At 46.9% G+C, this 24237-nt stretch overlaps 1 protein-coding gene across 1 annotated transcript; it reads left to right on the top strand.

Annotated features, from left to right (window-relative positions):
- Positions 1-1821: 1821 nt before the first annotated feature.
- TGFA (transforming growth factor alpha) lies at positions 1822-22998 on the top strand. The gene is made up of 7 exons (XM_054586924.1): positions 1822-1870; positions 1960-2119; positions 4860-5029; positions 6364-6484; positions 17156-17305; positions 20679-20788; positions 22964-22998. Exons 1-7 carry the CDS (start codon positions 1822-1824, stop codon positions 22969-22971), a joined length of 768 nt encoding a protein of 255 aa, XP_054442899.1. The 3' UTR covers positions 22972-22998.
- Positions 22999-24237: the final 1239 nt, after the last annotated feature.

Raw genomic sequence — 24237 nt, 5'->3', positions numbered from 1 at the left:
GAACTGGGATAAAATTCCAATGCTAGTACTTTCTCGTTACATGTCTGTTGACAAGGCTACCTAAGCTTTAGTTTTGTTTGCTCATCTAAAAAGTAGAAACTGGTAATGCTTGCCCCATAGGGTGGTTAGAGGTTTATTGAGATAATACAGAATCCATGCATATAAATGAGGGTAGAGGGATGGGTAGGGTCTAAAGCCAGTTTAAGATCAGGGAAATGTTGAGGTCAAACAGGGTCATAATTAGCCAGTATTGGAAAAGGTTGCTGAGGAATTAGAGACTCTAGGTTCAGGGATCAGGTTATGAGAAAAATATATATTTTTAAAGTATAGGAGTTACTCTCAGGAAATTGAAAATCTTGAGGTGGAGGATCGTAGCAACAAAAATGGCACTACCCTCCCTACCCCCGTCGAGAGGAAGGGCAGGGGGAGCTGCAGCACTCCTTCAAGTTTGTCTTCCATTGCTTCACGGCGGGGGATGTCCCTTCTCTCTTAAATGGTGGGACTGTGAAGCCAAGTGGTTTTCAAATTGCTTTATATCTATTCTTTTTAAAGTACTCATGATTCTTGGTTTTAATAGTGAATGAGTAGAGTGATTATATTTATCTCATTCTGCCACTGAACACACTTCCCCAAAACAGCAAAATCGAGTTCTCCATGTTGATCCGTAATCCTTGAGAGCAAGATGAGCTTCCTACGCGTGCTATAAATGTAACTGGGATCACTTTTCTGCTCTCTGCTGACTTCCACTGCTCATTTGAAAACTGCTTCCTTGCTCTCTGGCCTCTCAAACAGCCCCGGGAAATGCCCTTATTGATTAGCTTCCTTGGCGGGCATTCCTCTCTGGGGTGAAGGTCAACAATGTTGCCACACTCGATACTGACAATGCTCTTCCTCTTCAGGATCATTTATAAAACTTCTCAGAGTTCTTATTATCATCCCCCCTGCCCTGAAAAAAATGCCTGGGACCCCTGCTCATCAATTTCTATCTAAAGAGGCTCCTGTGTTCTATACCACTGATTTCTTTAAGTTCTGGCTTATCACTTCTGCCACCGTGTGTTATCCCCTTTATACCTGCCTTTTCTTCACACGCTGGCTAATGGTGGGGGTTTGTGCATTGTCTCATGTGAGCTTAGAGTTCCATCCCTGTAAAATGGGCCGCTGGTGGCCTGAAGCAAGCTTTCCCTGTCCCAGAACTGCGGCTGGAACCATATGTGACCCTAGCGCAGCCCTAGAATGGCCCCTTGGCACCTGGGAGCATCAGGGTGCAGATGTCAGCTGCGTACACTCCCTCGGCATCGCCAGCGGCTGCTTGCTACCTCCCATCTTCATTTAATTATCCACTGCCTTTCCTCCTAGACATTCCAGAAACATTAGTTGGCCTTGCCATTGTAACATCTAAGAGAAAATATTTAGTCCCAGGTCAAAAACCTTGGCTGAAAGTTCCTACTAAAAAGCCAAGGTCGTATTAAATTGTCAGAAAGTTAGCCATGATATTTGAGGAAGTAATGAAATGGCTATAAATGATGTAAGCTTCCTATCGGGCGACCGTGTTCACAAACTTCTGACATCTGGAGACGAGCGTGAAGAGGTGCAGCCTCAGCTGGCCCCCATCCACCAGCCCAGCAGAAAGTCCAGTTTGGGCTGCTTTAAATAGGGGGTGGTTGTACTTGTGGTGCAGATACCATTCTCCAGGGAGCAAGGCCGTCAGAAGGAGCTGTCCAGACAGCTGCCTCTCCAGCCCGTCTGAACTGGAGAGACCCCTCCTGTGAATTGAATCCATGGTTTACATGCCCCTCGATTGCTATTCCAGACCCTCTTCCCATGAGTGAAGCTGGGCTGCAGGCCCTGATAGTGGGTCTGTGGTCTCCAGGTAAAGCTTCGCAGCTTCCCTGGATGACAGTGGTGTCTGTAAGATGTACGTTAAGTTAACATGTTGGAGAGGCCTCTTGTAAATTTCAGAGCAACAGGAACTGAGCAGCTTTGAAACTCCAGCTGCCGATGGGTTTGATGTGAAGTCTGCTCTGAAACCAGGACATTTGATTTTCCAATCAGCCCTGAGTGCTGATCAGACTCGTGCCTGGAGGAGGCGAGTGCAGGGCCCCAAGCCCTGGGAAATGGGGTCAGCCCTCTGCCCTCGATCTGGGCTCCATGGGGACCTCCTCAGAGTTTTCCAGTTGACCTTCAGTGCCTTCCCTTTCTAAGTGAGTGGGGTTTTTTTCCCCTTTTAAGTGTCTAGGCCTTTCCTTGCTTCACTTGAAATTCCTTGAGTTTTGAGAAAACAAAATTAAGAGGAAGAGCGGGAAAGAGTGGAGGAAGGTAGAGAAAATAGAGGGGCGTGGGAGGGAAAAAGAGACAGAGGCTGAGAGACACATTCTCTGGGAAGATGCTGGGAATTTGTGGATTTCATTGTAAAGGTCATTTTTACCTAAGTTACTGAGCAAATCCCCCACCTGTTGTGACCATCCACCCTGCCTGGATTCATGAGATGCTATGAGGATAGCACCTGGCACTCAGAGGGTGGTAACTGCTCTTCTCCCTTCCCTCCCCGACTGTCCTCAGAGCCCCTTTCCTCCGGGACTTGGTGAAGCTTCTGAGAACATCCATAGGGATGGTTTTGTCGGCCTGGCCTGATCATGCTGTGACGTGTGTTTCCTTTGCCGATTCTAGTGGTATCTGAGACAAACGCCTTTAAAAGCCATAAAGCAAGAACAATTGCTCCCAATGAGAGCATTGTAGCATGCTTTGCAAAGCCCTTTTAGGGGCTTTAGTCCATGAGGCTACCCAGGTCCACTAAGGGCAGAAAAGCCCCTTGTCACGCCTTGTCTGTGGCTGGCTCACGCTGAGGTAGCACAGTCGGAGCAGAGGGCCAGAATGTGGCTCACCCTTGGAACTGTTATGGGTCCCCTCCTCCCTGTCCACTTCTCATGTGCAAATCACATTCCCCGAAGCTGCAGAATGTGCTGTTCGAAACAGGACATAACCCCTCACATTACACACATTGAACTGCTCGGGGTTCGAGGCCAGGACTGCACCCTTTGCAGAGTCTTGAACTAAATGCTCACTTTTAAGATGTTTGTGGTTATATCAGGGGAGGAAAACACATGTAACAGAATAGAAACAGTTAAGTTTACATGAGTGTATGCATTGTGTATTTACATAGTTCTAAGTGGTAGATTAGATATGAATTTTATTCTCTAAGATGTTTTTTATTCTATATTGTCATTTACAAAAGTTTCCTGGTGTCATTTTTGTCACCAGGAAAAATATTTTAAAAATAAAGTCTTTTAGTAATCTTGATAATCACATAGCATCAAGTGTCTTTGGTTTCTCCTCAGTACTTTTGGTTATATCACAAAGATGAGCTTGTAGAGGACCAGGAGCTCCTGTCCTCACCTAGTCTTGACTGCAGAGAGCAAAATCAGCACCCTTTATCTGTCGTTGCTGTGACTGTGGCATGGAGTTTTCTCAGTGACTGGGCTCTTTGGCTTGTTAGTGAGCCGTGTGGAGGACAGAAACTGTTTCCATTGGCAGATGCTTCTGCATTGTCTTTGGGGGAATGTGAAGGATGTACTCCACTGCAGCACATGAAGCCCTCTTCAGAAGCAGCTGCAGAAGAGAAGCTGCTCTCTGACTTGGGGGAAAGCTGAGCCTGTCCTCCATGTACAAAATGGGTACATTTCTATCTAATGAACTGTGTGCATCCTGTCTTAGACTGCTAGGGGTCATAGAGCCAGATCTGCCACTCAGCTTTGACGCATGCATGTGACTTTTCTGATGCTAGTCTTTGACTATAAACTGATAACTGACTTCTTTGTTCTTTTCAACCCGAATAGAGCTTTATTTTCCTTTGCCCAGATATCTCTCTTCCTTTCTCACTACCTGTTTGTCTGTTTCTTCCTCTCTGCCCCTTCCTCCCCTCCCCTGCTTCTCTCTCTCCCCCTCCGTATCTCTCTCCCTCCTTCCTTTTTTCCCTTCCAGTGTGTGTCTCTTCTCCCTCCCTCCCCATCTCTCTTCCTCTCTCTCTCTCTCTCTCACACACACATACACAAAATCTTTTCCATTTGTGTCCCCTTTTTATGACACCCATTTTTATCAAGCCTCCTTAAGTCATTTATGAGAAGAGACAAAATATAAATCTACTCCTCACCATTTTTGGAGGGTATTGTTCCTGAAAGACAGATCCAGAGTTTTTCTTTCAGTATTTCTATTGACCTGACACTTTACCACAAAAGAACTTCAGCAGATTTCTGGCTTTAGTATCACACAGGAGTTTGAATTTCTGTGTGATCCCTTTTGGGACCCCTGTCATATTCCATCTCTAAGAGGCCTTTTGTCTCTGCTCTTTTTTTTTTTTTTATTGTTGTTTCCTGTGTAATACAAGCCAATGTCTCAAACACTAATGAATTTCCCAGAGGGCAAACGGTACTGTATATGAAATCTACCTCAAACGTGACTTTTAAAAAAATCATCAGGAGAGCATGTCACACCTGGGCCCTACCCCACAGATCCTAATTCAGTAGGTCTAGTGTGGGGCCATAAACTTGGCCTCCTAGCTAGCTTCAGGAATGTGAAGCTGCTGGTCCAAAAGCCACACGTTGAACAGCCCAGCCCTAAGCCCTGACAAGGGACTCCCTCTGGCTACTTGGAGTTGGTTGTCTAAATGGCCTTTTGTAGAGCTTATCAAAAGCCTTTTTCAAAGCCTAAATCTAATCAGATCCACTAGTCTCTAGCCCCTTCATCTTCCCATGTTCACTTCTTGACAAGGTCAGTGAGCACAGAGGAGCCAGTTTTGTGAATTAGAGCAGACCCTTCCAGGGTCTCCTGTCAGCCGGTGACCAGCCTGTTCATCAACCCCCCAGGCCTGGGACTCATAGCCAAAGCAGCTGGGCAGCAAGGCGGCTGGACCCCGTGTCCTGGAGACTGCTGCTGGTCAGGGTCACGCTGCGGCCAGGAGGAGCAAGGCTGGCAGCAGCCCTGTGTGGCCATTTCCACCTGGCTTTGGGTTTCCTGTTTGTCCTCACAAGTGAAAGTAGCTGTCATTAAGGGCTAACGGGGACACTTGGACTTTTAGTCACACTGTACTGAATTTATGGAGGGAGGGGGAGATGATGTACTATAGTGGTCTTACCACATGTGAGACTTTATTAGCATCTTGGATTTTCAGTGATGGTAATAGCAACACTAACAGCTGAGTGATATGTAGCAGGCAGTTTGAGTACTACACTGTATTCACACTACATAAGCGTGAATATAATATTCAGTGGTAGCCTGGAACCCCACAATCTGAGATGGTCTGCCTTTTCTCAAAGAGCAAGAGCTCCAAGAACATCTTTCCTCCCCAAAAAATTAGTGGGAAAGACCCATTCCCCCAAATAACTAAAACAAAGCATAAGAGGACCTTTAGAAAGAAGCAACGGACACTACATCTACCATGCCATCTTGAAATAGCTACCGACTGGGTCTCAGGTGTTATTTGGACAAAACGAGGCTATTGGAATTTAATTAAATAAATCCAAAGTGATGGCCTTTGAGCTGCTCCACAGGTCTCTTTGTGTATTTTTTCTTACAATGCTCCTGGTTGGCTATTTGTGTTCCTGTCTGAAAGCCAAGGATGGAAAACCCTGAGAGGTTTGGCAGTGCTCCTGGCTCTTGAGAGTTGCAAGTGGCAGGGCCATGAGTAGGACTGGTCTCTGTCCCCCGACTCTGTTGCCTTTCCTCGCCCCAAAGCTTTCCCAATACTCTCTGTGCTGCTCTCAGTTGGACTTCTGTGCCTCAAGTCATCTCCATGGCCTCGCCGTGCCATGCCCACCACGCCAGAGGAGCCCTGCTCCCATCTTCACATACAGCCTTCCCAGACTCCTCCATGTTTGTTGCAGTAGAATCATACCATAACAGATCACCTTGGAAATGTATCTAATTTTCAGTAATATCTCATGAACATCTTTTTACATCATTAATGCAAAAGCATCAGTTTAATGGTTATACAGTACTCTTCTGCTTTCTTAGCCTTCATAAAAATCTGTTTTGAAATACACCTTTTTTAAAAAAGTCACCATCAGTTTGCAAAAAAGCAAAATTAGGTCACTTTGGGATAGTCGGCTTTAAATAGTAAAACGGCTCTGGTATCTCTGACTCACATGGAATCTTGTAGAGAGGTTGTTTTGTTTTCTACGAAGGTAAATAAATAAATAAAGCCCTGCTGGAAAGCACTCAGTGTAGGAGTCACTAGTCCTGGGCTGGCCAGGAGGAAGTAAGTGAGAGCCGTGGAGGGGACCCTGCAGGGACCAGAAATCCCAGCCGTTAGGGCAGTAGGTACATCCTCCTGGGCTGTGGATCTGAGCCAAATGTCTTTTCTCTCCTCAGCAAATCCACCCATGGCCGCAGCTGTGGTGTCTTATTTTAATGAATGTCCGGATTCCCACAGTCAGTTCTGCTTCCATGGAACCTGCAGGTTTTTGGTGCAGGAGGACAAGCCAGCATGTGTGTAAGTATCCCCTGGTGTCCTGGGGTTCTGGGGAGGGGCAGCCCAGCAGCCAATGAAAAGAACATTTACCTCCACAAGGCATGCCAGGAGCCCCCGAGACTCCTGGAGCCTTATGTGTTGGAGGTTCAAAACCCAGCTGGTGAAAAATCCAGGTTCCAGGGCCCCAACCCAGAGTCACTGAGGCAGAACCCATGGGGGCCTGGCGCCTGGAGATCTGCATTTTAACACGCATCTCAGATAACTACTGGGTTCAGCAAAGTCTGAAAATTCCTGGATTCAAGTTTAATTCACTACTTAGAATGTCTGTTAGGCAAAGCACTGAGTTGGATCCTTAGCGTAGCAAGAGTCTCTAAGATGAAGCCTCTCTGCCCTGCAGCACATTTACATGCAGCTAATAGAATAAGCAGAAGTGTATGCAAAGGGTTAGTGTACACAAGTGGCAACAGATCCAGGAGCAGCTTAGAAACAAAGATGCCTGCTGGGGCACAGTGGTTTCCACACCAGGCTGAGCATAAGCCCCCTGCAGTGGCTTCTTAAGGTGTACCTGGGCCCACCCCAATCCCGCGAATCAGAATCTGCAGGAATGGGACCAGGGAGTCACATTAGTTGAGAGCCACCAGCCATGGCCGGCCAGACTGGGGAAGAAAGTCCCTTGGAGAAAGCTTCCCAGAGCAGGCACTGAGGTTTGGCTGGTGGGGAGCACAGAGGGGTTATTCCAGGCCTGGGTGTCAGAGACCTGCTATTACCTGTCAGTGTGGCCACAGCAGGAAGGGCACGAGATTGAAACCAAAGGGGAGGCCAGAGCCCACTGGGAGCGAGCCTTTATTCTACAGGCAGTGGGACCCATGTTGGCTTTGGAAAGCGATGTTTTAAGAAAATTAATCTGTCCACACTAGAAAATGTTAGGTGGCCCTGTACTGAACATCGGCACTATTGACATTTGGGGCTAGATAATCCTTTGTTATAGGGACCAACCTGAGCATTGAAGAATGTTAGCAGCATCCCTGGCCTCTACCTACCAGACGCCAGTAGCACCACCACCCCATAGTCTTGATAGTCAAATATGTCTCTGGATAGTGCCAAATGTCCTGGGGGGAGGGGCAAAATCACCCGCTGCCCCCATTAGGAACCAACCCTCTATATGAAGTTGCCATTTTATAGGTCAGAAATGGTTGAAAGTTCGCAGTTTCATGGGGTCCAACCTGATAGTACCAGTAAATAATACTGTGTTAATAAAAGCTAACGTTTATTGAGCTTTTGCTCATGCCAGTTGCTATTCCAAACACAATCCATGCTTAACTTACATAATCTTCATAATGATCTCATGATGTAGGCACAGAGAGGCTGTGCCCAGGTTATATACCAACATTTACATTAAAACCCAGACAGGCTCCAGAAGCCGAGTCCGTAACCACGATGCTTAAGAATATCAAATACATTAGCCCAAGAGAAATTGGGGACCAGGAGAGCTTGTGGCAGTACGTGGTGGTGGGTTGGGCTTCCTCCTTCCTGAGGTGTGTCTGTGTGAGCCTGAGCAGCCCCTTGGGGTGCCTCTGAGCCTCACCTGGAGAGGCACACTGGCCACCTTCCTCCTGGAGGAAGGACTATGTGCCACTCCCTGGTCATGTCTGCAGAGCTAAGACGCCTTCCCACCCCATAAATACAAAGCACAATGATGATAATAGTCACCATCATTATTCATTATTATCATTCTTTTTAAAATATACATAGGGGCCCTGGGGGACTGATGAGGTAGTTGTTAGCAGCCTGAGGTTATTGCGGAAAAACACTGGCCCCGGAGGAAGTATTGCCTGCCGGCCCAGATCTCAGGAAAGCTCCCAGTACAGCGGGCGGAAGGCATTCTCCCCCGCCGGCAGCACCCAGTGCTGGGACCTCAGGGGGCTACGCCTGGCTGTGAATTGCGAAGATCCTTTTTGGAGAGAGAGGGCATGTCTTGGCTGAGTTCTGATAAACTGTGTCCAAAGCTCAGTTTTTTTTCTCCTCAGATGCCCTCCCCTCTAGATCAGGGGGCTGGTGTAAACTTTCTGAGAGCAGGCTGCCTCCAGTGTGGGTCAGCAGATGAGCCAAAGCAATAACCTCATCTGTGGCCAAGCCCCCCATTGCCGGTGAGAGCCTTTTCTTGTCCTTCTCAGTCTGGATCCCAAGCCCTGCTCTTGGTTCAGGGACATATTTGTCCATCACATTAATACACCATTACATTTTGATCATCAGGATGACTGACTGGCTGCATCTTGTCCATTCACATTATAAATATCACTATATAGTAATTTCTCAATAAAAGCTGTAGCTAGAGCCAGGCATGGTCCGCAGCACTCCACATACAGTGGCTCACGGAATCCTCACAGCTCCCCTCTCAAGTGTGGACTCGCCCTTATTGCATAAATGAGAAAACCGAGCTGGCTCAGGAAGTTAAGCAACTTGCCCAGAGCCCCAGAGCTAGTAAGTGGTAGAGCTGGGAATCAGTCTGATCAATTCCAGCCCCAAAACCCATGTTTTTAGCTACTGCCCTGGAGGGCACATGACCTCAGCTTCACAAAAGTCACCTGAAGTCACTAAGCTCTTTGGTTTCCAGGAAAGGTGGTGTTGGCTCCTTCCCCCTGCAGGTACACCTTTTGCCAGAGAAAGGTCAGGGTCATTTCCAGGCTGGTTGCCCTGACTCAGACTCTTAAGGGGTCCTTCCTGTGGGCCCACCGTGGGGTCTGTGGAAACAGCCAAGACAGTTTTATAGTTTGGAAAAGCTGACTTTCTGTGGGGAGGCACAGCCCTGCAAGCGATAACCACCTCTTTACCTCAGTTTCCCCCCAAATCATGGGGCATTCAGCCCACAGACGTGTTTTATGTAGCGGTAAATGGCAATCCACGTCGTTCTTTGGTGGTTTAAATTGGCTATTGCGCTTTGGAAGTCAGGCTTCCCATCTGCACGGGCCCAGCTTCTCTCAAGCACAGGCTCTCCAGTCCTCCCATCTCCGTTTCTGCATCACATGAGCTTGCTCATAAGCTCACTGTGGGCAGGACCACACCTTATACCTGTCGTATTTGCAGTATCTAGGAGAATGTTCTAAGTCATTAATTCCCACTAGACCAGAAACAGTCTCTACAGAGAAAGCAGAACATTCCATCCCTGATCTTAAGACCCGCCCCAGCTTTGGGGGAACTGACGCACACATTCTGGTCAATAAAACTGACATACCTTGAATGAGGCCTTGTCTTTCATGGCTTTAGAAAGAAAACCCAAGGTAGCCCAAGATTATAGTCTCAAAAGAGGGAGTTCATTCTAAAATACTGTCATCCTGAAGAACAGTAGTCTAGGTTTCCAGAGAACCTCAAAGGACGCCTCACACTAAAATATGAGGTCCAGAAAAAAAAGCTAAAACAAATAACTAGTCAGAGATAGCCAAAGGTAGTGAAAACTGTCCTTAAACATTTGCGCTTCAGATGAACCCTAGATTGTATTTTATGTCTCCCTTCAATAAAACCCTGCTGGTACCCAACTACATCAGGAAACAAATGGGAAAAGAATTTCCCAAGACAGTAAAGCCATAGAAATGCAGGCTGAGGACTGGCACACTGTATTTTCCCTGAGGCAGATTCCGTGCTGCCTGCAGAAGCTTTCAAACAAAGGAAAACAGTTGAAGGAAGCCACCCAGGCGACAGGTTTTAAGGGTTCCAGTGTCGGCAGCTAGTGGCAACTAGTTTGAAGTTTTGATAGTTTGAAGTTTCTCACCTGTTCAAAACGCTCCTCTGTGACTGAACTCCCTGACTTAATGTTCCCACAGAAAAGTGTGAAAACAAAGTACTGTCTGCCAAGGAAAACATTCCGTAGGGCCCTGGCCACAGTACGTGACAGTGGGATCTGAACAGAGTCGAACACCCAGAGAGAGGTGACCGCCCTGTGTGACCAGGAACAAACCTCCCAAGAGATCAGGGTTGAGAGGTTTTCTTGCAGATGCTTGAGCCACTTCATGTAAATCAACTCTCACCTCAACAACCAGCAGGTGGTGGGGCCTAGGGGTTAGGAAGTTATCACTGTCCTCCCCATGTCTGGAGAAACTATGTCCTCGCCCTCTCTCTGCCTAACCCACCAGAAGCAGATCTGAGGGTCACACACCAGGCAGGCTGTGACAGCTGTTAAAGGAACAGCTTTGAAGATCAGACAGACTTGAGCCAGTTCTACAAGTGACTTAGCTCCATGAAGCCTCAGTTTCCTTTTATAAATAAGGAGGGCACTAGTGCTTCACAGGATTGTGATGAGGACCCAGTGACCATAATGCCTAAAGGGCTGTTGCTGTTCAAGACAACAGACACTGACTAAACAGGTGAGGCTATTTAAATTAATTCATTTAATTAAAATTTTGTTTCTCAGTCTCACGATTCACATTTCAAGTACTCAATATCTCTAGGTAGTTAAGAGACTACTGTATTAGACAACATAACTAGAGACTGTTTCCGCCATCACAGAAAGTTCTATTAGACAGCACTGGAGAACCTCTAAGCCCAGCTCCCAGCAGAGCATGGAGCAGTAGGCATCAGGACCATCTCCACTGTGATCAGGTCATTGTTAGCGTCACCAGAGCAGAATGACATTGACAGATTCTGCTGAAAGGAGCAGTGAAAGTCTGGTAGACCGTGGGACCAGGGCTCTCCCATGAGGCCCGTGGATCAGAGCTGGAGAGGAAGCCTTTACTCCATCCAGCCCACTCCTCCCCAAGCCCCAGGCGCAGAGAGGCTGTAGGACTTGGCAAATCTAGTCCTTAAGAGACCAAGATGGGGCAAGCCCAATACAGGTGCCCATGGGCTCAGCAGCCTCACTCCCACCAGAGCCCTGTAGATTTTCTCCATACTAAAGGCAAGTTGGTATAAACATATTGCTGAAACCAAAGCCCTTGGCCCTTGGTCAGTTTGGTCCTTGGCCCCCACATTAAAGACTCTGTCGTGGGATCTATGCCAAAAGACTTGGCTAAAATCAGAGCATGAACCTCCTGCCGAGAGCACATGATAGTTTATGAAGAAAAGGTCTCTCGTGAGCCTTCAAAATGCTTCCATCCTCTATTTGCATTTTTAACACTTAGACAGCTTTTCCTTTGTGCCAACACTTCACAAGATATTAACTCATTCAGTGCTCATAACTATGAGGTAGGTATTCTGACTGTCATATTATAAAGTTGCAGAATCGATGGCACAGAGTGATTAAGTAATTTGAATAAGTAAGTAAAGTCACACAGGCATTAAGTGGGAAATGGGATTTGAATCCAGGACAAATTGCTGCAAAGTCTGTATCATATTGTACCAACTTGTGGTACCCTATCCTGAGGAAATAGTATCAAATGCAAACAGAGATGTGTACACAGAGATAGTCACCTGGCCTTATATATGATCACTAAATTGGATCAGTCTAAATGGTAAGAGTTCGGTGAAGCAAACCATGCACATGAATTACTATACAATCCTCTTAAAGGACTTTTGCAGAGTTTCCAATGCATAGTCAAATGGTGAAGAGATGTTAAATGAGAGTCTGATACAAAAGTATCAAAAAGTCTTAACTATGTTAAAAACTACATAGAAATAGTCTGGAAGGAAACATGTTCATTGAACTGCGACTGGAGGAGGTGGGACGTGCAATAATACAGGCTCTTCTTATTCTCTCTGCTTTATTATAATTTATGTAACTTTACAATTTGCTCAGAAACATTCCTTTTCTAGTTGGGGAAATTTTCCTTAAGAAAAAAAATTTAATGCACAGCTCTACATGCATTATATTTCTTTAACATTTGAAAAGGGTGCTCACTGCAAACCCCATTCCAAAAGGACGGAAGGAGGAAACTGAGCAGGACTGGAAGACCCTAAAGCCCTCAACAGAGGAGAGTCATTTCATTTTCATTCTTCTTGTTAAAACAGAGAGACCAGCAGCCCCGAAGTTTGCTCCTAAGAAAAGCACCAAAGTAACCTCCAGACTTAATCAGTAACAAAAAGGAAAAGGCCTCAGGGACTGTCCCCGCCCCCCGCCCCCACCACCCTGGGGCACTGTTGCCTTTTATCTCCAGCCTCGTCTTCCTTTTGCAGCTCAGACAACCTCCCTACCAGCTGTGCTACACTCTTTCTCTTTTATGCACTTCTTCCCTTTTGGTTCTTATTCTGGGAGAACAGCATGAATGATCCCAGAGCCTCCTTTTCAGCATTACGAAGACAAAGCCCTGGAGATTTTAAAAATAGTAATGCTGGGGACTGATTCCCAGAGATTCTGATCTAGTTGGTCCAGGGTGTAGCCTGGACATCAGGATTTTTTTTTTTTAACCTTCCCAGGCAATTCCAATAGGCAGCTAGAGTGGATGTCACTGGTAAAACCTTCATGGTGGCTCTCAACTCTGCCTTCATCAGAATTACCTTTGGCCTTTTCTTTAAAACACCCAGACCTCATTTTCCTAGTGATTTTGATCTGGGAGGTCCTGGGGCTATAGGCTATTCTGCCTTCCAGCTGCATTTGGGATGCTTGGGGTAAACCTTGCTATTCTCTGAGCTCCCCTAGGCCATGGCCTGGAGTCTCACCTATGAGGCAGCAACCCAGGCGCCGCCTGTGCCCCACTGGGTGAGTTTTCTTTCAGAAGCACATTGAGCTCCCAACTCAATGAATGAGGTCTGAGTACCGTAGAGCCTTGAACACCCCCCATCCTCCACACAGTCCAAAAATCTACGTATTAACTTTTGACTCCCCAAAAACTTATTTGTCCCTGGGTATCCGCAGGGGATTAATTCCAGGACCCCTCCATCTGCCATCGATATAAAAATCTGCAGATGCTCAAGTTCTTTATATAAATGCCGTAAATGTAGTCGGCCCTACACACCAGCAGGCTCCCATCCAGGGACCACAAACAATACAGGTATTTACTGAAAAAAAAAAAAAAAAAAACCCATATAAGTGAACCCACATAGTCAAAACCTGTGATGTTCAAGGATCAGCTGTATTTGCAGCTGTGACGCTAAGGTGACGGCCACCTCGCTGGCATTAGGACTTTCCTAGTGGGCCAGGGCCATCGCCAGGGTGGTTTTGAAGTAGGCAGGGCTGGTTGTGAAGGACCTACAACATGGTAGGAAGAACATGGAAAGTCAGCGAAATGTGACCCAGCCCAGGACCTTATCTTTCTCCGGGGTGTCTGGAGCATCTTTGCAACTTGCCACACATGATGGGGCAGTCAGCAGTCCATCTCTCTTCTTGCTATGAGTTTTGTGAGTTTGTCATTAAATCACTCTCTCAGAGTATCATCCAAACTAATGTGCATTACCCCAGAAAGGTAGCCTGCTTGGTTGACAGTATTAGCTTTTAAACCTCTAGAAGCTCCCCATTCCTAATCTGCAAGACAAGATAAATACAGCCCTGACTTCACAACTGTGATTGTTGGGATTAAAAGAGGTATTTCAAGTAGGAGTTTAGCATACTTCCTAGATAAATGGTATGTGCTGTAATTAGCACCTGGCTGCCACTCTTATTTAAATAGTATTTCTTAGAGTTCCCAGCTTTCCTTCGTTAATTCATAGGGTTTTCAGAACCTAGTGTTTGGGGAGGTGTTCGAATCAGGCCTGCAGGTTAGAGTAGCAACATTTCAAGCCACGTGCAGTTACTTCAGGGGACTCACCCAACTCTAACCCCGACCTTCCACAAACCTTTCTGCTAATCCTCTTCACACTACCTTTCTCTAGAAAGAAGTTGTCTACAGAGAAGTCTCATTGACCTGGCCGCAACTCCTGGTTAGAAACCTAAGACTTCACCCCAAAGCCAAGGCTCCCCAGAGCATGCTGTTCAGTGGCTCAGCAGTTTTTGCATAGCTAGGCCCTGGCCCAGGGAGCATGGAGGGAGCCACTGGCCTACAGTGGTTGGTGGAAGGGCAGGCAGAGAGGTATGCGTAGCCCTGCGGGCATTCAGAGGAGGGGAGTTTAGGGAGATCCAAGGAAAGAGACATGAAAAAGGAATGGATGGGGGTTGGGCCTGTGAATCATCTTTTTGGAGAATGCAGTCTTTGAAATGGAGTCTGAGGCAGAGAAGGGAACAGGAGCTGAGATGGGTAAGAGGAAGGACAGCCATTCACTCATTAGGCAGGGGTGTCCTGAGTGTCTATGGGCAGGACACACGTTCATTTGACACGGGGCTAGTGAGGAGGGAGGGACGACTCGGGTTAGCTGCCTCAGTCTTCTCCCTGCCAGACCAAGTCTACGAGAGCCAGCAGTCTTATTCAGAATCCTGTGGTCCAGATCCTATCTCAAAAAGTCTTCTTGCTAGAGATGTCCCCTCTTCCGCTTTGTTTCTCCTCCTTCCAGGGCCTGCTGCCTCCTCCTCAGGTCTGTAGAGAACCCTATGTGGCAGTTTCCATCCTAGTTGGCCCTCCTCAGCTGCCTTACTTACCAAGCAATGAAAGCCCTTTGCACCCTTGTTGAACCTATAACCTAAACCTTTTACGCTATCATGATTGGAGGCTAAGCCAAAAGCTAGATTTGGTTAAGAGCTGAATCTGTGGCATTCTCATCCCAACCCCTGTTTAATATGCAGAGGGAGCAGCCTGGTAGTGATCGAGAACCCAGACTCTGAGGTCAGCAGATCTGGGTTTGAATTTCTCTCTCTTCCCTAGCATGGTGGATGCAGCCAAGCGACTTGACTTTTCTGTGCAAGAGTTAATGAGAAACGGGATGCTAAGTGTAAGATAACCCTTAACAGAAAAGCAGGTGCCTGACTTCAAACTAAAAAGTACCTTTCTATAAGGTACATAACTGGGTTTATGGACACAGAATGCCAGTGAAAGACTCCCATTAAGCAGTGTTAAGACAGAAGCTCATGTGCGCTGGTATCCCAGGTTGTATGTAGCCTTAAGCAGCAATTTTTGCATCTAATGTTTGCCATAAATCTTAACCCCGTACAACACTTATTCCTTTAACATTTAAATGATGAAATGTGTTAACATTGAGCAAAACCTATGTTCCAGGAAAATATACTGTACAGCAAGTCCTCACTTAATGTCATTGATAAGTGCTGAGCGCTGAGACTTTACACAAAATGATGTATAACAAAACCAATTTTACCATAGGCTAATTGGTATAAATAAGAGTTAATTTCATTAAGTGTGATGATAGCTGGGGGATAGGGGGAGGGGCATAAGGGGACTAAATGGTAATAAAAAAATACAATAAGATTAAATTTTTAAAAAAGAATTAAGTTCATTAACATTATAATGAAATGCTATAATGAAACAAGGTTACAGTCACACAACATTATAACAAAACGAGGGTATCCGTTATTTCCATTATTCAAGGAGCCAGGCTCCAGGGACCCATTCAGCACTCAGGGTCTGGCAGCCAGGAACACAGGTTCAGGGTTGTCCCAGACGACGCTTCCAGGGCCAGCGCCGGCACCATTGCAGACACACCAAGAGCCTGCACCGCTCCTTTCATTTTTCCTTGCTCCTCAAATGTCTTAAAAGTGAAGGTGATAGGCTGGCTACTTCACCAAAAGGTAGACTCTAAAAAAAAAAAAAAAAAAAAAAGTGTAGCTATCATTGCCATATTTGAGGAGGAAAACAAAACAAAACTTAAAACGGGTGTGTGACGTTTGGGGCACAGCTGCTCCTCAGGGAAGTCCCCAGTGGGAAGGAAGTTTCCCCACCTGAGGAGGCAGCGGTTGGTGATCAAACATTTTCATCACGATTTGAAAGTCACCCCAGACAAAGGGGCAATGTGTAAGCTAAATATCTTCTATTGAAAAGAATCATATGCTTGGAGGGGTGGAAAATACCTGCATCAGGAAACGGCCATCACTCCCTCACAGCTAGAATATATCCTAAGGAATCATGTAAGAACCGCTCGTGGCTGCCCCAGAACTGGGGTGAGTAGCACAGGCGAGAGTGAGATGGAAGCAGCCGCATAGCCTTTAGCACATAGGAGGAGGTTTTACTAAAATGATTGATGCCAAAGAGCCTCGGAATTGTAGCAATACCAGTAATAATAGCGCTTGTGTTGATACTGCCCTTTAAAGTCTACATGCAGCTCACGAACATGCCCTCTTTTGTGCCCTTACTAATCCTCAGTGGAGAGAGGCCAGGTGTTGTTTGTTGGAAATGAGGACCAGGGTTCACAGTAGCGGCTCCTCAAGCCCTACAATTACTAGTTAGTTATGCTGGCCCCCGCTTCAGTACATGCCCCTTGTGCTGGGCCACCAGGTTAATACTTGCAGAACGAATTAAACTCGAAGAAGATAAGCAAACCACAGCCTGTGTCTCCAGCTGGTTTAGTGTGTTTTCTTGAACTCATCAGAAATTCTGAACACACACATTTGGTTTAAAAATAACCTGAATTTTTACAAACTTCCGAAATGAACTTGGTGTCATAAACACATTTGCTGCTGCCTTCACTCCTCCAAGTGCTGGCATGGTGACAATAATAACGAAGCGCTTCAGCAGCACCTTTGACCCTCATGTGATAAAGCCGATTCCTCACGCCTCGTTCTCCAAGAGGTGCCTGTGCAGGGAAGTGGGAGTGACTTTACCGACACCTGGAGGGGTCTCTTTGGGCTTTTCCGAGATCTTTGGGTCCCTCCAGCCCAGCCTTCCCTGGGGAGTTGGGGGAATAAGACCTTCTGCCAGGAGAGTGTGCTGATGTCCCTTTCTTCCCCAGCTGCCATTCTGGGTACATTGGAGCACGCTGTGAGCACGCAGACCTCCTGGCCGTGGTGGCCGCCAGCCAGAAGAAACAGGCCATCACTGCCTTAGTGGTGGTTTCCATCGTGGCCTTGGCCGGCCTCATCATCACGTGTGTGCTGATACAGTGAGTATTTGCTGCCCCTAAGGTCGAGTCTCCGGCCTTCCCAGGGACATCTGCAGCATGCCCATGTAGCAGGGCGTGTTTGAGACTGTGATGTCTGATTGGTGTCGGCTCAGCCAAGTAGAACTTAGGTGACAGCCAAAAAGGCACACAACCTGGAAGGGCCCCAGCAGTGGGTCTCTCTCTCGCTCTCCCTGTTGGGTTTGGAGCCTTCACTGTTTCCTGAAGGGCATGTCCAGGTCCTCCAGAGTTAACTGGAAACAGCGCCCGGCCTCATTTGGACAGGAGCTCTTTGCAAATCATAAAGCCGCGCAAAGGCCACTGTTAATGTTGTGACAGGTTAATGACAGCCCTCCCTCTTTTTTGTACTTCTCTGCCCAGCTCATACTCCAAAATAGTTTCTGCCTTGCATCTTCCAAGAAGCCTTCCTGAGCCCCGACCATTAGAGAGATTGCGGATGTTTCTTCCCCTTGTTTGCTTGCCTGTATCTTTCAACAGGACTGCTCCGCACAGGGAGAAACTCTCGGGGTGAATTCCCAGCATCTTCCCAGATGTGTTCCCTGGAAACATTGGGAGATGTCTAAGTCACAAAGCAAGCCCTCAGAGAACGTATACCTAATTGGATATAGACAGGAAATTCACAGCTAAAGGCTGCCAGGAGCTTAGTATAGATTAACACATGGTGGGGAGACAGTAAGTAGACGGGGTCATTGTGGTAAGGGCGTGTTAATGCAGGAAGCCAGACTTCAGCCCCCTGAGGTTGCCTAGGATCTTGGACAGATAAATAAGCGTCTCTGCCCTGTTTGTTTATTGGTTTGTTGGTATTGGGACATCTAAACCCATGTTCCTGCTGAGTGAAATAAGACAGAGAAAGACAAATGCCATATGATTTTACTTATATGTGAAATCTAAAAAATATAAAAATAAACAAAACAGAAACAGACTCATAGATACATAGAACATTTGACAGTTGCCAGATAGGGGGTTAGGAAATGGATGAAAAAGGGGAAAGAATTAAGAAGTACAAATTGGTAGTTACAAAATAACCATGAGTATGTAAAGTATAACATAGGGAACATAGGGTCAATAATATTGTGATATCTATGTACTATGTCAGACGGGTACTAGATTTACTGTGGAGGGCACTCCACAAGTTATATAAATGTTTAATCACTATGTTGTAAAAAAAAAAAAGTTCATACTATATTATTCCATTGTTATAAAACTGTAGACAAACCAAATTGGTCTCTAGTAACAGAAAGTAGATCAGTATGCTTGGGGAAAGTGGGACAGGCGGGGGAGAGAGGGAGAAGTGGAGACTGTTACAAAGGAACACCGGGACTCGGCGGGGGGAGCGGGGGTGACGGATATGTTCATTATTTTAACTGTGGTGATGGCTGCATATATGTATACATATATCAAAACTTACCAAATTGTACACTTTAGCATGTACAGTTTATTGTATGTCAATTATATCTCAGTAAAAATATTTAAAATTTAAAAATTTTTTTAAATAAAAATAAAGCATAGGCTCCAGGTTCTGGCAATGAAAGGAGTGGCCTTTAGAGCCCCGGCTTGTTGACAGCAGCCACAGCCTGCTCACGTCCTTCTCCTGGAACAAGCCGGCACTAAGTGGTGAGAGATGAGGTCTGAACTGGACTGGCCTTTCCTTCCTCTGCTGGCAGTATCTGTTCCACTCCCATCTGTCTTGGGCAAACATGTTTGAGGTAAAAAAAAAAAAAAAAAGCAACCCTGGTTCAAGCTGGGGCAGAGCTCAGGTTCTGCCTCTTATGAAGACCCTCCATAAAGGAGCAGTAGCAATTGCTGGCGTAATGGACCACTGCTAGCTACCTGTGCTCACCCATCACTTCTATCATCCTGTTTCTATGGCCAGGGTGGTGCTAGAGCCCAAGAATAAGACTGAGTGACCACGTGGCCTCTCCAGAGGGACTTAAAAGCTCATTTTCACCAGATGTTTTGGAGACAAGAACAAACCAGGATACCTGGACAGCCTCTCTCATTCCCAGGAAGGCAGCCAGTCCCACCTTTCCTGTCCTTTGCCAGCCCGTCCTTGCCAGATACCAAGTTCAGAATCTCTGAGCCAGAGACTAAGCCCTCGTGCCCAGCAGGCTGCTAATTGCCTGGGCAGGGGGCCCTCCTGAGTTGCAGAATTGGTTGGGACCAGCTCATCCCATGCCAGAGAAATCAGGAGGCTTTGATCTCACTGCCCTTGAGATGCTCCTGGCTGGGATGTGACAGGGGCAAGACCACCTGGCTATCAGAGTGCAAGACAGCGATCACTGATGGATCTGGAATCAAGGCCTTCAGTATGGGATGAACCTGGACTGTGCAACTCAGGAGGGACCCTTGCCAGGCAGACCGCTCTGGCCGCCATGCCAGAAGCAAGGGGGGCAGAAATGCTGCAGGGCACCTTCTCAGCTCTGCTGCCCAGTAACCTCCCCAGGACTGGAAGAGGGGTCGTGAATTCCACCAGGCTCCAAGAGGGAAGGAAGCACAGCAACAGGCTTGTTTCCTCATCTGTTCTCAGGCTCGTGTCAGCCAGGAGATCCCTCCCAGCCCCACTCAGCAGATGCATAGATTATACATATGTTAAGGTTAAAAGTAGTGGACATGAAGTCTTCCACTGCATCCCATGGGAGACAGCCATCAGTGTCTCTGGGTAATGAATGACTTAGTGCTTTCTTTTCTGATTTTTTTTTTTTTTTTTGAGTTCTCTGGTTCTTTTTTCATGCTAACTCTGCCCCTAGAAGAAGGCAGGAGAGGCCATAACCCTAACACTTCAGGACTCGGTAACGCAGGTTCACCGGGAGGTTGGGTTTGCCACAAAGAGATGATATTAGTCCTCAGAGAAGGATTCAAAGCCACTGAGATCCATGACTATTCTCTCATTCTTTCCATGGGTCAGTTCAGCCCATCCATGGTCCCTTATTTGCAGCTGACAATACCCTGCCAGCTGGAAGTGACTGCTTTGTCCCAGTCCTGACAGCAGTCCTGAGACTATTACTACACTTACGGAATTACCCATCTGCTGCTTTATGGAGCAGGCAGCCCGGTGGGTGACAGGCCCCTCTGTGAGCCGGGAAAGCGAGAGCCAGGTTGCCCTGAGCAGAACTGCACACACAGAGCTGGTACTTTGGGGCGGCCCATGGGTGCTCTTGTTATTGGCCAGCCTCTGCCCTAAAGGCCACCACCCAGACAGGCCCTCAGTCCCCTGCTGTGTCTGTCCCTCTGGAGGACCCCCCAAGAGACCAGTTTAAAGCCTAGAGCTGCCCAACAGGCCCCTCTGGGGCAGACACTGTGCCAACTGAGCGCCCCTGGCAGGCTCCTGCGTTGACCATGTTCTCTGTCTTTGCAGCTGCTGCCAGGTCCGAAAACACTGTGAGTGGTGCCGGGCCCTCATCTGCCGGCACGAGAAGCCCAGTGCCCTCCTGAAAGGAAGGGCCGCTTGCTGCCACTCGGAAACAGGTAAGGGGCTGCATGGACGAGGGACCTTTTTATCCGGGGGAGACACTACTAGGTGGAGAAAACCACCATCTTTCCTCCCGGTCAGGGCAGAAGTTCTTGGAGCTTGAAGCAGGAGAAGGGAGAAAAGGAAGGCAATATTTATCTACCAAATGAAGTTTAGTTTATTAGTTTATTCTAAGGTCTGTTTTAGTCAAAGGAGAGCTCTTTATCCGTACAGGTGTCTGTGTGATTTTTAACAAGCTACGCAGCCTCTCTGAGCCTCAGTTTTCTTAATAAAAAATGTTGTATAAATTGAATAAGCACTGAATAAAGTATCTAGTATAGTGGATCACCAACTGTAGATATGCAACAGGCGTTCGTTTTCTTTCCCTTGAAAAATCACCTTCCTTTTCCCATCTGTGAAGTGAGGGATTTGGCCTATAGAAGATCTCTAAGAACACTTTAAACTTTTAGGTTTTGTGTCCATCATTAAGTTTTCCATTGTTTCGTGAATGTTTTTCAGCATCCATGAAGCAGATTGGACATCTAGATGTGAGGCCAAATGTACATATCAGGAGCCCACATCTGAGCATCACTAGCTTGGAGCTCACAAAGCCAAATTGCTCCTTTATCCAGGCAAGCTCTGGGAAATCTCACATCAGCAGTTTTTCTGGAATGTACTTAGACCAACACAGCTCATCATAAAATTTCCTTTTCAGAAGTAGTAGGTCAGCAGGCTGATCCACCCCAAGGTGGCCTTCTCTAGTAAACAGCTGACATTCCAGAAGCTCAAGATTGCATGCGGAGTATAGGAAGAAAGGCAGATAGGAAGTTGGAACACTGTTATGTTTGTTAAACCATGTTTTTGGACAGGAGTACCCAGCTGGTTCCGTGTCTGCCCCAGAGGCCTGCTGGGCAGCTCTAGGCTTTAAACTGGTCTCTTGGGGGGCCCTCCAGAGGGACAGACACAGCAGGGGACTGAGGGCCTGCCTGGGTGGTGGCCTCTAGGGCAGAGGCTGGCCAGTAACAAAAGCATCCTTGGGCCGCCCCAAAATAACAGCTCTGTGTGTGCAGCTCTGCTCAGGGCAACCTGGCTCTAACTTTCCTGGCTCACAGAGGGGCCTGTCACCCACCGGGCTGCCTGCTCCATAAAGCAAGAGCACCATTTATTTGGTCTTCATTTCAAGAACCACAGTAATTGTATGTGGGCAGTTCTTTTGACTTGGGAGGATACTAATCTGCTAATCCATTAATCCTCCAAAAAAGCCTTAAGGAGGAGGAGGATTTGTGGGTAATGCAGGTAAACTGAGACTGCCACAGACCTGCTTGGGTCCTACTATGAGTCCATGGGGGAGCTAGGATGAGAACCAAGGCCCTGAAGACCTCGCTCATATCTCTCTTCCACTACCTCTAGGGCCATCCATTGGTCTTTTAGCACCAACAGAAAAATTAAATCTTTTCAGAAACTTTATACTAGATTTTGTACCAGTTGTCTGCACCTCAACAGAGTCATTCAGGGTAGAGTAAGTTCCTTCCTAATGTTACTTCTCCTCTACGCACATTTGAGAGGACTTTAGCCTTGAGCATGGGGATGGGTCTGGGCTTCCAGAGATGGGCACTGAGGCTAAAGTCCCTGTCCCTGAGATGATGCAAACCTCCTCACCTCTAGAGGGGCCATGGGAAGGACCGAGCTAGGAAGTTGTCCGGGCTGACTCAGGAGCTGCTGGGAATGGGGTCCGTGCTGCCTCACCATGACAGCCACAGAGGATGCCCTCAGGGCCCCACCCATTGAGAAACAAATGGCTCCATTCTTGCATGGCCACTGGAGAAGCCATTCTACCACCAGAACCCTAGACCAGCTCATGAGCTGCCCACTAAACCATTCTCTGTAGGGGAACTGGCCACAGGCTGGGTCGAATCACCTCCGGCTGAACAGGCCCACACAACAGTGCATCCCCCATTCTCTCCTGCCGCAACTCATTTAACTTTTGGTCAGCCTTTTCTTTGGCACTGAAAACACAGTTTCAGAAGCTTCTGCCCCTGAAGTTGAACCAGCTAAATTTGGGCTTGGATCTGACTGCACGAGAGAAGTTGGTGACCTTGGCTGATAGATCTCCAAGGTTCTGTCTCAAGCCTGTTTGCTAGCATGGCTGGGGACTGGCCCACAGAACTTAACCTGTTTTTCCTTCCTCACAGTGGTCTGAAGAGCCCAGAGGAGGAGTTCAGCCAGATGGACTGCGGCAGCCCTGATGAAGAATGAACTTCTTCAGGACGGCCCGGCAAGGGGTGCCCGGGATGTGCCGGCAGACCTTCTCGCTCTGCCTGCAATCACCCGTGCAGCCTTTTGTATTTTGTGGGCCTTCCTTCAAACTCTATCAAGAACTCTGTCTGCTTGGGGTTATTCGGTGTGACCTAGAAAAGAAATCCGTGGATCGCAATTTAAAGACTGGCCAAAAATGAACTGCAAAGGGGTCCTGTTTACCCATATAAGGTGTGTGCGTCAGCCGCAGTCTGAGTCCAGGTGTAGTTGTCTTCTACCATTCACGGATGCCAGACCGTGTTTCTTTCTAATGGGCCCACGACAGCATGCAGCTTGCCCAACACTGGAGATTCCTATAGTTGTTACATCTTTTTCTCATCCACTCATTGGGGAAGAAGGTGGAGAAAGGGTAACTGCTGATTGTTATATGAGGATGCCAACTTTAAGAAGAGCTGTGTCCGTCCTCTGTCCACAAGACCCTCAACCAGCCCAACATCTTCCACAAACATATGATGTTGAGGACCTTCCCAAGTCATCACCACCCTTGGAGGTGATTTCGTATTTATTAGCTGGATGATGTTTTTATTTTTAATCTCTTAAGCCAATGTAAAAAGCATAAAACTCTTTTACACTTCTACATTAATGATGGATGTGTTGCTGGCTGCAAAGTTATACAGTACTGATTAAAAAGGTCTGTCCTCTTTGGAATACCTACCCACAAGGTACAGAGATGGAAGCAGAAGTTGAGTTGCTGATGGTAGCAAAGAGTAGGGTTCAGATATTGTGCCATTTAAGACATGAAGCAGATAAATTCTTCCAGATACATTCTGGTGGGAAAGTTAGCTGATCCAGCAGCATAGATTTGTCATCTCTGTTGGGGGAGAGAGGAAGAACGTGTGTGTGTCTACACAGGTTCAACACAATACTTGCTACACTGCTCCATGATTAACATATTAACTTCCTCGTGAGCCTTCCAAGAGTGTGCTACAAAATAGAGCATCAGCCAAGAGTCATGGGCGTTTGGGACCACACCCATGAAAGGGAACTGGTCATTTATTTTCCATTCTGTCATTTGGTTGATTTGTTACTTCATTTTTAAAAGGAAAAATTTAATTTTTTTAATTTATTTTCAAGCGTGAGGAGAAATATTACAATTTGTTTATTTGTTTTTCAAAGCTCTAACAAGCCATCTCCAGTATGAGGGCCCCAC

This window comes from Pteronotus mesoamericanus, unplaced genomic scaffold, assembly GCF_021234165.1.
Source record: "Pteronotus mesoamericanus isolate MK-2021 breed Mesoamerican mustached bat unplaced genomic scaffold, CSHL_Meso_final contig_98, whole genome shotgun sequence".
Taxonomy (NCBI): domain Eukaryota; kingdom Metazoa; phylum Chordata; class Mammalia; order Chiroptera; family Mormoopidae; genus Pteronotus; species Pteronotus mesoamericanus.
The sequence above is the reverse complement of the archived record's forward strand: the minus strand, read 5'-3'. Positions and strand labels throughout refer to the sequence as shown.

Excerpts from the sequence above, each read along its gene's own strand:
- TGFA (XM_054586924.1), top strand. The coding sequence starts at position 1,822 with ATGAGTGAAGCTGGGCTGCAGGCCCTGATAGTGGGTCTGTGGTCTCCA. Across the intron at positions 1,871-1,959 it reads AGTGGGTCTGTGGTCTCCAG|AGCAACAGGAACTGAGCAGC; the intron begins GTAAAGCTTCGC and ends TGTAAATTTCAG. Across the intron at positions 6,485-17,155 it reads GAGGACAAGCCAGCATGTGT|CTGCCATTCTGGGTACATTG; the intron begins GTAAGTATCCCC and ends TTTCTTCCCCAG.